Source organism: Myotis brandtii, unplaced genomic scaffold, assembly GCF_000412655.1.
Source record: "Myotis brandtii unplaced genomic scaffold, ASM41265v1 scaffold54, whole genome shotgun sequence".
In the NCBI taxonomy this organism is placed as follows: Eukaryota; Metazoa; Chordata; class Mammalia; order Chiroptera; family Vespertilionidae; genus Myotis; species Myotis brandtii.
In genome coordinates, this window is record NW_005369989.1 from 548,554 (window position 1) to 561,814 (window position 13,261).

General features: G+C 38.6%; 1 protein-coding gene across 2 annotated transcripts in view; it reads right to left on the bottom strand.

Moving 5' to 3' along the window:
* SLC4A7 (solute carrier family 4, sodium bicarbonate cotransporter, member 7) overlaps positions 1–13,261 on the bottom strand; it is an 80,742-nt gene that overhangs the window by 66,120 nt on the left and 1,361 nt on the right. For both annotated transcript variants that reach the window (XM_014549226.1, XM_014549227.1), the window contains exon 2: positions 11,987–12,098. In XM_014549226.1, coding sequence (XP_014404712.1) covers positions 11,987–11,998 — 12 coding nt within the window. In that variant the 5' untranslated portion in view covers positions 11,999–12,098. The remainder of the gene's footprint in view (positions 1–11,986; positions 12,099–13,261) is intronic.

The window sequence follows — 13,261 nt, forward strand, 5'->3', positions numbered from 1 at the left end:
GTATTATGGTTTATAATAATCATTTTAACCAAAAGTTAAGTATTCAGATGGATAAAATCTAAAAGGGAAAAAGGAAATGAGCAGCACCCCTCCAACTTTTTAACTCAATATCTCTTTACACTTTTTAAGATAATTATTGAAGACCTCCAAAGGGCCTTTGTTTATACGAGTTTAACATCAACATTTACCCTATTGAAAGTAAAACTGAGAAAACTTCAAAATATTTAAATTCATTTTTAAACTAATATAGCCATTACGTAATAACATAAATAACATTTTAATGAAAATAACCATTTTTCAAAAACAAAAACACTTAGAAGAATGACTTTAACATTTTTCCAAATTTCTAATATCTGACTTAATAGAAGACAATTGGATTCTTATATCTACTTCTGTAACCAATCTCATATGATTTGTTATTTGGTTGAATTATATAAAAAAAAATCTAGGTTCACACAAATACTCTGTTGGAAAAGGGAGGGATGTTTTAATACTCTTTTCAGCTAACTTGTGACGATTACTCTTTGAAACTTCACCAAATTCAACAAGTAGTCACTTCTTAAAGGTCAGTTTGCAAGGTGGAATCTGAAACCATTTCAAATGAATGTTTTGTACATTGTTATACTGAAACCCACTGGTCTAAAACTATTTCAACTAATTCAAGAAAAAACAATTTCCAACTATAGTTAATTAAAACAAAATTCTAACTGAACATGAATGAATAAAACATCTACCAAATTCATATAATCTAAATTAAACTAAAAATATATCTTTGAATATACAAATTTGCTTCCTGAAACCATCACAGTCTATATTTTAACAAAGCAAGTCAATGTACTTTCAACAGAAATTATCTATATCCCAAAAATAAAGTCTTACTACCAGCTAATCCTGTAGAATTCACTGATGAAATGAAACAGAAAAATAACAACATAAGAAATTTAAAACTGAAATAATGTACTAAACAGAAAAAAATACTTTGTGTTAATCTTCCATTGCTTTATGAGACAGTAGATACCAGGTCAAAGACACGCCACAGCCTTCAAATCCGAATTAGAAACCCCAATGATATCAACAGTTACAATAAAACATATAATTATTTATCATATTTTTAAACCTTTGGAGTTTCTATGATTTATACTTGGCAAATAAACATAAATCTGAAGAAACTAATAGAAAAGACTTTTTTTCACTGATTTTAAAAATTCTCAATGCATCAAGACCAGAATAAAGAACATCTGCAAACAATCAAGTTCAATGCCAATTTCTACAATTACCTCCTGAAGTTTACCTCCTGTAGAAAATCTTGGCCTCCCCACTAGTATTTAAGAGCTTAACCTCCTGGTCATGCATATGTCTCACTCCCACTGGATTATAAAAACCCTGAGAAGAGGGATTTAGATAGGGGGGAAAAAAAGAAGGGAAAGAAGGAGGGGGAAAAAGAGGGAAAGAAGGTTAAGAGTCCCCAGGAGAAAAAAACGAATTAGGTGCATACAAATTTTTAATTTCCCAAATGGGAAAAAAGAAATGTTATTCTTCATCAAAATACAAAACATCCATTTCTCCAAAATTTTATCTGCTGTGACATTATCCTAGGCACCACTAAGCCAATATTCAAATAAAATTCTAAAAATCAAGTTTTACAGTTTATGATCACATTTTTATGCTTTACAAAAGATAAAACATTATTTGAAAATATGTTTATATAAACATAAAGTACAGAAGGATATATAGATCAGTCTATGTTTCAACAAAGATCATGCTTCTCCAAAGACATTAAAGATCAACTGTGGCCCTAACTGGTTTGGCTCAATGGATAGAGCGTCAGCCTGTGGACTCAAGGGTCCCAGGTTCGATTCAAGGGTCCCAGGTTCGATTCTAGGGTCCCAGGTTCGATTCCGGTCAAGGGCATGTACCTTGGTTGCAGGCACATACCCACTAGGGAGTGTACAGGAGGCAGCTGATCAATGTTTCTCTCTCATCAATGTTTCTAACTCTCTATCCCTCTCCTTTCCTCTCTGCAAGAAATCAATAAAATATATTTTTTTTAAAAAGTGAATTTCAATCAGCTAAAAGGGGGAGGAGGGGAGTCTAGAAATGTAAGTTAGGTGGAGAATTGTACAAATATTAAAATGATTAAGAAAGCATATGGATGGACCTTGAGCATATCATGCTAAGTGAAATAAGACAGAAAAAGTAAAGAACCATATAATTTCACTCATATGTGGGATATAAAACTGAAAGCAACAAATGAACAAACAAGGAAAACAAACAAAAACTCATACACACAGACAACAGTATGGTGATTACCAGAGAAGGGGCGTGAGTGGGGCAGGGAGTAGTAAAGGGTAAAAGGGGTCAAATATATGGTAACGAAAGATGATCTGACTTTGTGAGTTGGGCACACAGCGCAACATGCAGATCATGTAGATAGAAATGTGCACTTGAAACCTATATAATCTTATTAACCAATGTCACCCCAATAAATGTAAAAAAAATGTTAATTTAAAGTAAATATGGGGGGAAAGAAAACATATGTAGTACCCAGTTAAGTTCCCTTTACAGATGTGAAGTCACTTTTTTAGTATAGAAGCATAACAGAGGGTATAACTACTAACGATGTAGATGGTGCTGCTGACATAAAGGACCCAGAAACGCTTCTCTTAATTTAACAAAAATAGGGAGGGGGGAAGCGGTCAGTGCACTATTTTCTTAGCTAAGAGAAAACATGTTTTAAATTCTGTCATTTAAAACTGTTCCTTTTCTCAATTTTCTGAAACTCTTTAAAAAATAATGTGAGAAGAACAATGTCCTTTAATAATGATGGGCAAGGAAGTTAGTTCTATTTCTTACTACACAGACATGCATTGCTATGTGTAGAAACACAATACTTGACTATAGTGTTCAGATATTTTATTACAGTGAAAACTGAATTTGGGCAATCAATTCAGTTTTTACTACCTACTACTAATCTTCAACAATGTTTAAGATCGCCACCTGGTGGCTATCATTAGGCATGTGGAATTGACCTCATGCAGTGCTCATGGCACGAGGATACGTATCCCCTAAGTATCTATTCTAAGCAAGAAAAATTCAGGGTTTGAAAACACTTTCCTGGCACCTGCTTTGACAAACCTGGGCATTTAATTAGATTCAGAAACATTTAAATATTAATAAGATAAATAACTATTATATAAATATTCCATTTATATATTAGTTAGGAGATAGTAGAGCTATAGTTTTCATACAGGCATTTTGTATGTACCCCTGAATAATCAATGCTTACAATGAAGTAAATGAAAAGTCATTTTTTAAAGTTGTTTCACATTGTCCCTGTATGCATTTCACCACAATGCAGTTATCTGGTTAATCTACTGAACTTCATAGACCAGCCTTGCTTAGAAGGATCCAGACTATAGACTCTGTCAGACTGGCAGAAAAAGGAAGAGAAAATTGAAGCAAATGCAGATAGAAAATATGAGTGACTTCAAGTGTCACCTGACAAAGAAGCCATATGTCAGAGATGAGGAAGATGATTAGAGATCACTGTTCTCTGAGCTAGCTTTCCTTCCTCTTTCTGGTGTGGCTTTTCCTGGATTCCAGCAAAAAAAAACCTGTATGGTTACAATATATCTCTAACTATAGTGAGTTTAAATATATCTCTGACTCCAGGTAACCAAAAGAACCCTGCGTGCCCTAACCAGTTTGGCTCAGCGGATACAGCGTTGGCCTGCGGACTGAGGGGTCCCGGGTTCGATTCCAGTCAAGGGCATGTACCTTGGTTGCGGGCACATCCCCAGTGGGGGGCGTGCAAGAGGCAGCTGAATCGATGCTTCTCTCTCATGGATGTTTCTAACTCTGTATCCCTCTCCCTCTCCCTTCCTCTCTGTAAAAAAACAATAAAAATATATTAAAAAAAAAAAAAAAAGAAGAACCCTGCGTGGAACATGCACAAAACTTATTCCATTTGTTTTTACTTCCTGGAGTAAAAACTGTCAATTATTAAATAGAAATAGTTTGAGGATTTAAGATTAAGATATTGTCAAATTTAACCACTCTGCAGGTAAACTGGCAGGGCTTTACCAATTACAACAAATGCTGTTGCCATTTACTCTTTGATACTAGTTCCTTTTTTTTAAAGATTCAATATAACATTTATCTTTCAAATAACCCAGATGCTAATGAAAATTAATTCATCAGACAATTATCCTCATGCTCAGTAGCATATAACCTAACTTTAAATACTTTTATTTTTAAAAAATATTTTTATTGATTTCAGAGAGGAAGGAAAAGTGAGAAAAAGAAACATCCATGATCAAAGAGAAGCATGGATCGGTTGCCTCCTGTATGCCCCCTACTGGGGATCGAGCCCACAACCCGGGCCTGTGCCCTTGACCAGAATCGAACTAGGGACCCTTCAGTCCGCAGGCTGACGCTCTATCCACTGAGCCAAACCAGCTCGGGCTTTAAATACTTTTAGAAACCAATTCAATTGAATTCAAACAAACACGCCAATCAGATATTCTATTTCACATTCTCCCAATATTTTCCATATTTGCTCTCTAACAAGAGACATTATTTTTATGTGAATAAAAATAAAGCTTCCTAACAATAGTAACTCGCTTTATGCTTACAGAGGTCATCAAAGAACATGAAAGATCAAAGACTTGGGTTTGGGTTTATGTCTTCTCTTTCCCAATATTCACTAACATCATAGTAATTTTTTAAAATATATTTTATTGATTTTTTTTACAGAGAGGAAGGGAGAGGGATAGAGAGTTAGAAACATCGATGAGAGAAAAACATCTATCAGCTGCCTCCTGCACACCCCCCACTGGTTATGTGCCCGCAACAAAAGTACATGCCCTTGACCAGTATTGAACCCGGGACCCTTGTGTCCACAGGCCAACGCTCTATCCACTGAGCAAAACCGGTTAGGGCCATAGTAATTTTTTAAAGGATAAACTGGCAAAGACAAAGAGAATAGAAGAAGCTGTAACAAATAAAGAGATATCATAAAATCTTAGGACTATATAAAGTAGACATAGCAACAGTTATCTCATTTGGAAAATAAACAGCAACCTTAAAATAGATGGTTATGGAAGAAATAGAGTAGCTCACAGAAACCAAATCATGAATAAATAAGCAAACAGTGCACAGAATTGTATTAAGTAATTAAGGTAATTTACATATACTTGAGAAACAGCTTCTAATTAAGGACCTTATCCAAGAAATTATCTCCATAAATTATATTAGCATAAAATTAAGACTAGATACTACTGAAAACTGTACCTGTACATGTATAATGCAATTTGTCAACCAGTTTATTTTGGCTGAAGATAAAACATTAATGAGTATAGGTGCTAGAGTCAGATAGCCTGAATTCAAACCCCAGCTCTGCTACTCACTAGCTGGGCAAGTTACTTAATCTCACTAGATCTGTGTCCTCACCTGTAGAATTCGGATAATAACAGTAGTTACAACTGATAGGGTGTAAAATTAAACAAGATAATGAATGTAATGAGCTTAGAAAAGTTCATGGCATAAAATAAACAATTAAATATTAGGTATTAGTACCACCCTACTACATGATCATCTTTACTGGTCACATACTATGTGAATTTTACATTTTGCATTCAAGTAAAATTAAATTTATTCTGTACATATTCACCACCATCTCTCAACTAATTTCAAGCTCCTTGAAGATATAATTTTTTATGCACAATTTTATTAACTCTGTATGTATATAACAGATTTCTTAGAGGCAAAAACAAAATACAATATTCCATGCTAGACAGATTCAGAGCAAGTCACATATAGCTTTTATCTATATACTAGAGGCCCGGTGCACGACATTCATGCACAGGAGATGGGGTGGGGAGGGGGGGTCCCTCAGCCCGGCCTGCACCCTCTCGCAATCTGGGACCGCTGGCTCCTAAACCGCTGGCCTGCCTGCCTGCCTGATCGCCCCTAACCCTTTTGCCTGCTTGTCTGATCACCCCTAACCACTCTGCCTGCCTGCCTAATCACCCCTAACCCCTCTGCATGCCTGCCTGATCGCCCCCAACTGCCTCTGCCTCCCTGCCTGATTCCCCCAACTGCCTCTGCCTGCCTGCCTGATAGCCCCTAACCACCTCTGCCTGCCTGATGCCCCTAACTGTTCCCCTGCCTGCCTGAGTGCCCCTAACTGCTCCCCTGCCTGGCTGATTGCCCCTAACCATCTCTGCCTCGGCCCCCACCACCGCAGCTTAGTCCGGAAGGACGTCCGGGTGTCTGGTCTAATTAGCAAATTACGCTTTTATTACTATCCTATCTAATAATAGACAAACATGGTAATTAACTGTACCTTTGCTACGCCTCCCATTGGCTAATCAGCAAGATATGCAAATTAACCGCCAACAAAGATGGCGGTTAATTTGCATACATAGGCGCGAAGCGGCAGAGCGAAGGCTTGAAGGCGGCTCCGGCCGGAGCGAAGGCCTGGGTCCCGGGTGCCAGAGGAAAACCGGTGCCGGCAGCCAGGGGAAGGGAAGGCCTATTGCACGAATCTTTTCATGCAACAGGCCTCTAGTAGATATATAAAAGGCTAAGCAACCATTCGACCTTTCGACCAGTAGCTATGATGCGCACTGACCACCAGGGGGCAGACGCTCAACGCACAGGCACGGAAACATGGAACAGACTGATGAATTTCAGAGGGAAGGGGGCATGGGGAAGGGTGGGAAGAGATTAACCAAAGATCTTACATGCATACTAGAGGCCCGGTGCAGGGATTGGGTCTGCGGGGATCAGGCCGAAACTGGCAGTCTGAGATCCCCAGAGGGGTTCCAGATTGCGAGAGGGTGCAGGCCAGGCCGAGGGACCCCACTGGTGCACAAATCCATGCACTGGGCCTCTAGTTTGCTTATAAAATACTAACATTTTGAAAGGTTAAAAAAAAAAGAAAAGAATTGGTCCTAGCATGGATATTGGTCCTAGCATTATCCAGTTGTGATAATAGTTTCACACTCATTTAAAGTCACCTCCCCATGAATTCTAGGAGACAGAGTAAACAATCAAGATTGTAGCCATGAAATAGCATCAAACCTGAATCTAAGGATATTTAGCACCAACCTTTATGTTAAAGGCTTCTTCAATGCAAATGACTTCCCATTCATTTTATGCAAATCTGCATCTTAGAATGTACTATAAAATATAGTAGGCATTATTCTAAATCTAAGTTGCCCTTTGCATTATCAACTAATTCAATAGAATAAAATATTTTAAGTGTCTTTTTTCACTAAGTGAATCATTTGGATATATAATTCAGAGATTTTTATGCCTATCCTTCTACTACAAGACACATTCATTTGTTCCTTTATTCACTTAATCATCAAACAAGTGCCTACTATGTGTTAGGCACTGGGCTAGGAGTGCCCAGATCCAGAGATGAGAATAATTCTAGCATATTCAAATAACTAAAATCAAATGGATATGGTTGAAATGTAGAATAGGAGGAAAGAACAATAAAGACAGAAGAAGATGGAGAAAAATGAGCCAGACCTTCCAGGGCCTAGTTAAGTTTTCAACTCAAACTGAGAGCGATGGGGAGTATCATCAGTGGTGCAAAATCCCTCTATCAAGGCAACACTAAAGAATTATACTCAGGAGCTCATCAGTTCCTACAAAGACTCTCTCCTTTGACCAAACTTGAATGAGGCTCAGAACCGACCTTTGGCTTCCCTCTCTGTCCTTGGAGAATCCAGTTTGAGCAAGAATCCTGTTAAATCATTTTAAGGAAAATCCCTAATCCTCGGTATCTGACCCAGCCTGGAGTTTATGTCCTGTCTGCCTTCAGCAATTCTACTGAGTTGGTCTAACAAGAATCCCCCTTACTTCTGCTGTTTCCTGAGTAACTTTCCATCCCCTGACCTCCACCCGTTTCCTGAATGTAAGTGCCCACTTGTCCTTTAAGAGTCAGAGTTGAGTCCAATCTCTCCCCGCATGGTAGTGCTCCCTATACCCATCAGAATGTCCTCCCTTAAATAAAGTCTGCTTTTGCCATTCTTGAACAAGTGTTACTGAATAATTTTTTCTTCAATAGTTAGAATACTATTTTTTTTTCTAACACTGGAAAGGTACTGCATTATTTCAATCAAAAGAAGACAGAGGCATGATCCATGGCAGTCAAAGGAAGTATGGAGAGAAGTCGATTGATTAGAGAGATAAGGATGCTGAATCCACGGGATTTGGGTTTTGGGTATAATGCTCACACTTTCAAATTTGAGCCAGACAATGGTGCCATTCACTGATAAGAAATTAAGAAATTCAGAAAGAGGTTTGATAAGACCAACTTAAGACATGTCAAGTGTCGGCTGAGTTATCCAAGTGAAAGGGGCAGTGGGTAGAGTCCCCTTCTGGTATTTTCTGCTAACTCTGGGCCATGGATTCTAAACTGCGTAGAGAAGTGGACGAAGAGGGACAAAAAACAAAAACACAAAATACAAAAAAAAAAAAGGTGAGTTAAGTGATTGAAGAGCTTCAAAGTTCAAAAAATAAAAAGCAGAGTGAGAACTGGGGATGGAAGGGAGATTATGGTCAGACTTAAATATCCAAATTTAGGAACTGGCATCTAGAGACGCTCCAGCACATGAGGCCATCCATGTGCATTACAGAATGGGAGTGGGGGTCCCCGTCGAGGAGAAAATCAACAAACTAAAACGGATCACCCCATTTTGCACTCTCAAACAACCCATAAGGACAAGGCCTTCACCTGGGAGACCTACAAGAAGACTGAGTCAGGTGCCAACTTTTTCAATACAAGACGGGGAGTGAACATTAGTAGATAACAGGGAAGACAGACATAGGGTAATTCAGCTATACAGCATACGCTTCCAAAGAGCAGGGTTTCATATGTTCAACACATATGCTAAGATAATAAAAACGTTCTTTTTTTTAATCAGTCTTCTCAGCAGGGAGAGGGGAAAAACTGGCTAAATAACAAGGAAAACCATGACCTTTTAACGTTTAGAACACATGAGCCATATACAGTACACAGTCAAATAAATGTTTACATTCGTATTAACAAAAAGATACTCTATCAAGCACAAAATAAAGGTACTCTGGGTTGCTTTGTGAGCACTGTCCCCAGCAAGGTTATTAATAGATGGTCAAGGGCATTCAGCGCCCCGCTCTGGGGCCTGAGAGCTGGGTCTGAACTCGGACTCCTCCACCCACTAGCTATGTGACCTTGAGCAGAGGCCTAATCTTTCTATTCCTCACGTGTAGAATAGGAACAATGTTATTATACTATTACACGTTACTGACAGGGTTATGTTCTGACCTGTTATGTTCTCTACTTTATTCACAACACGAGTAAATAGTCAGTTAAACTATTAGCAAGTATCAGAAATGTGCACATCACCCTCATTTATAATAAATTTGAAGATTATTTTTTTAAATCAATGTATTTTACAAAGTGACTAACACTTGCAGATACCCCTATGGTACAAATATTATTTTTTAACTTTTTACAAATATTATGTCCTCTGAACTTACTGAACCCTGGAAAGAGTAAATCTTTACGGGATGTCTGTCTCAATTTCTCACACAGCACTGAGCAGCAGTGAGTGTTTAAATGCCAAGGATGAGAAAGGCAGTGGCTACTGTTCACAGTGGGCAAGTCTAGGTGAGGTACCAGCGCACGAGATCGCAGGGGTTCCAAGTAAGAACACAGAAAGAAAAAGTAAGAAAAACCATCTACTTAATGATTTTATTTTTAAAAGCCCTGACAAGTCTCTGCATGAATACCTTTCAAAAATAAAAAGATTTTGAAAAAAATGGTAACAGTGTAGGTATTTAAATAAAACATACATGGGTGATGAATGGTAACTCGATATGGTAAAAAGTACAAATAGTGGAAAAGAAAAAAAGGGGGGCGGGGAAACAAGCAACTAGAAAGCCTCAAAATTTAAAGCATAAGAATTATGGGCGAATACTGGTTACTGAATCCCATGAATGACACTATAAAATATAAAGAGGCATAAATTCCTATAATGCTTCCATTGAGGACCTAACAGTCAACAAAAGTTCAAACACTGATTATGCTTGAAAACCTCTAAAGCAGTGGTTCTCAACCTTCCTAATGCCTCGACCCTTTAATACAGTTCCTCATGTTGTGGTGACCCCCAATTTCATTGTTACAAATTAAACATAATTAAAGCATAGTGATTAATCACAAAACAATATGTAATTATATATGTGTTTTCTGATGGTCTTAGGCGACCCCTGTGAAAGGGTCGTTCGACCCTTAAAGGGGTCGCGACCCACAGGTTGAGAACCGCTGCTCTAAAGGGACTCAGTTCTAGAACTGCAGTAATTTAGAGAACTTCTGGTAAGATGATAGCCATGCCCACATTTAAACTCATCAAGAACCTAAATCTCAATTATGTGGAAATAATTTTCACTGCAACCATCTTTACAATTAAAAAACCAAACACCGAGGGCACTAATTGAAGCCGTTGCTATCCACTTCATAGTCTCAGAAAAACAATGAGATGTTGTCCAATTCCTGCAAAATAATTTAACTCTTTTAGGGATAATCATTCCACTGATCTGTGTAAGAAGCGGCTTTTATAAAAAGATAAATTCCGATACTTAAAAATACTTTTATTACAAATATAATGCAGGCTCTTTGTGACCATCTATTTACCCTTAATTTCCACCTCCAAGAGACATTCAATACTAACTTTTGATCTATTTCAACATTCAATATTAATAATATTTAATATTAAATTTCCTTCCATGGAAGACACAAGAAAAAAAAACAGAATCATACAGGAACTTACTCTGCTTTTTTCACTTTCAGATACTTAAACTGCAAATACAGAGTTTTAAATTATAGCTTATCAAATAGAATCTCTCATTCCTTCCTACATCATAAACCTGGGGTCCTCAAACTACGGCCCGCGGGCCACATGCAAATACAAATATTGTATTTGTTCCCGTTTTGTTTTTTTACTTCAAAATAAGATATGTGCAGTGTGCATAGGAATTTGTTCATAGTTTTTTTTTTAACTATAGTCGGGCCCTCCAACGGTCTGAGGGACAGTGAACTGGCCCCCTGTTTAAAAAGTTTGAGGACCCCTGTCATAAACTGTTGAACCCAATGGAATGTACTTCAGAATTCTCTTTAAAAAAAAAAAAAAAAACTAACTCTCTAGGGTTATCCTACACAATAAACAATACTTGTCTTTCAAGTTTGTTCTATTTTTTACTTACACATAAAATATAAGAATTATAGTTCAGTGTCATTAAGCATTCCATGCTTATCATCTTGCCTCTTCCAAAAACTCAAAGCAGTCAATGTACAGTAATAGAGTAATGATTCAATTGCTACATTCCTAAAGATAAGATTTTATCAATAGAGTTTTCCATAAGTCCTTTCCAAATGATCTCATTCAATATATTGCACTATTTCTGGTACTTCTGGGTCAAACTGACTAAACAAAGTCTTTCTAATTTCAGATACTCCAATTTTTGTTTTTGTCCATGAGTCTAAAAGCTGAAACAGTTGACGCGAGTTTGATATTGAACAGAGAAAATCCACTGGCAGTTCTTCCTTCTCATGACAGCTCACTTAATATACATGAAACCAGTAAGCTACTGTTAACGAAACATGAAGTTAAATTTTCCAATATAAAAACTTTTTGATGTAGCATTTAGAATGTTTAATCTCAATACTTACTTGAATGTTAAAATTTTTAATGAGAAAATGTTTATAGATATATAGATATATACATGTTATACTATATATGTATATTATCCCAAAAGAATGTAATCAAATGCTCACCTACAGAAATCAATTTCCTTTTCCTTTTTGAATAGCAACCCCTGAGAAGAAATACATTTAATAGCAAGCTCTGGAAATACAGCACATACATATCTGATTACATGTCTATGTATGTATACATAAGACAAACAAGTTTCACACACTATGTGTCCTTACCACCTGCAACATGTTCTGTTACTGTCTACTCTGTTGCCTTTTAGTCTTTAAATACTTGTGATAATCCAATAAATAGTTTTTTCAAATCAATAGAAAGTCACAACCTGCAGTTCTGAAAATAGTAGAGAAGGTTCAGAGAATGAACATGTGGGAAAACCCTCCCTAAGTTTTATTTAACAACTACTTTAAAAGCTGAACAAGCAGAGATTGGTCAGAGTTTTAGCTCCATAGCTACTCAGAATAATGGAGGACAAGGCGGGCGGGTGGGGGTAGGGGTGAGGGGGAGCAAAGTTAAAACTTTTAATTCACAATCAACACAGTGAGTAAAAAGTTCTGATTAAAGGCCCCAGACCTGCACTCTGTAAACCACAGGTCAAGTTCACTTATATCAGATGACAAACAGAAGCAGAAGCTGTACTCTAAAGTGATCTAAGGCTTTGAACAGTAAACAACCCCTACCAACAGACCCAAACAAAATTAGTCTACCAATGCTCATTCATTATAATACTAGAGGCCCAGTGCATGACATTCATGCACCGGAAGGGGGGGGGGTGGGTGTCCCTCAGCCAGGCCTGAGCCCTCTCACAGTCTGGGACTCCTTGGGGGATGTCCGCCTGCCAGCTTTGGCCCGCTCCCGGCAGTAAGACATCCCCCAGGGGTCCTTAGTGCTGCTGTGGAGGCAGGAGAGTCTCCCGCCATTGCCGCTGCGCCCGCCAGCCATGAGCCCAGCTTCTGGCTGAGTGGCGCTCCCTCTGTGCTAGTGCACTATTGTCGAGCATCTGCCCCCCTGGTGGTCAGCGCACGTCATAGCGACCGGTATTTCTGTCGTTCAGTCGATATGCACATTAGCCTTTTATTATATAGGACTAGAGGCCCGGTGCACAAAAATTTGTGAACTCGGGGGCCCCTCAGCCCAGCCTGTGCCCTCTCGCAGTCTGGGACCCCTCGGGGGATGTCCACCTGCTGGTTTAGGCCTGCTCCCCGGGGGATTGTGCCTAAGCTGGCAGTGATATATCCCTTGGGGGATGTCCACTTGCCAGGGGGCCGAAGCTGCAGTTGAACATCCATAGAGCTGCTGAGGAGGCAGGAGAGGCTCCCACCATCGCCGCTGTGATGCCGTCAGCCTGGCTTGTGGCTGAGCAGAGCTCCCCCTGTGGGAGTGCACTGACTACCAGGGGGCAGCTCCTGCATTGAGCATCTGCCCCCTGGTGGTCAGTGTGTGTCATAGTGACCAGTCATTCCCAGTCGTTCTGCTGTTAGGGTCAATTTGCATAT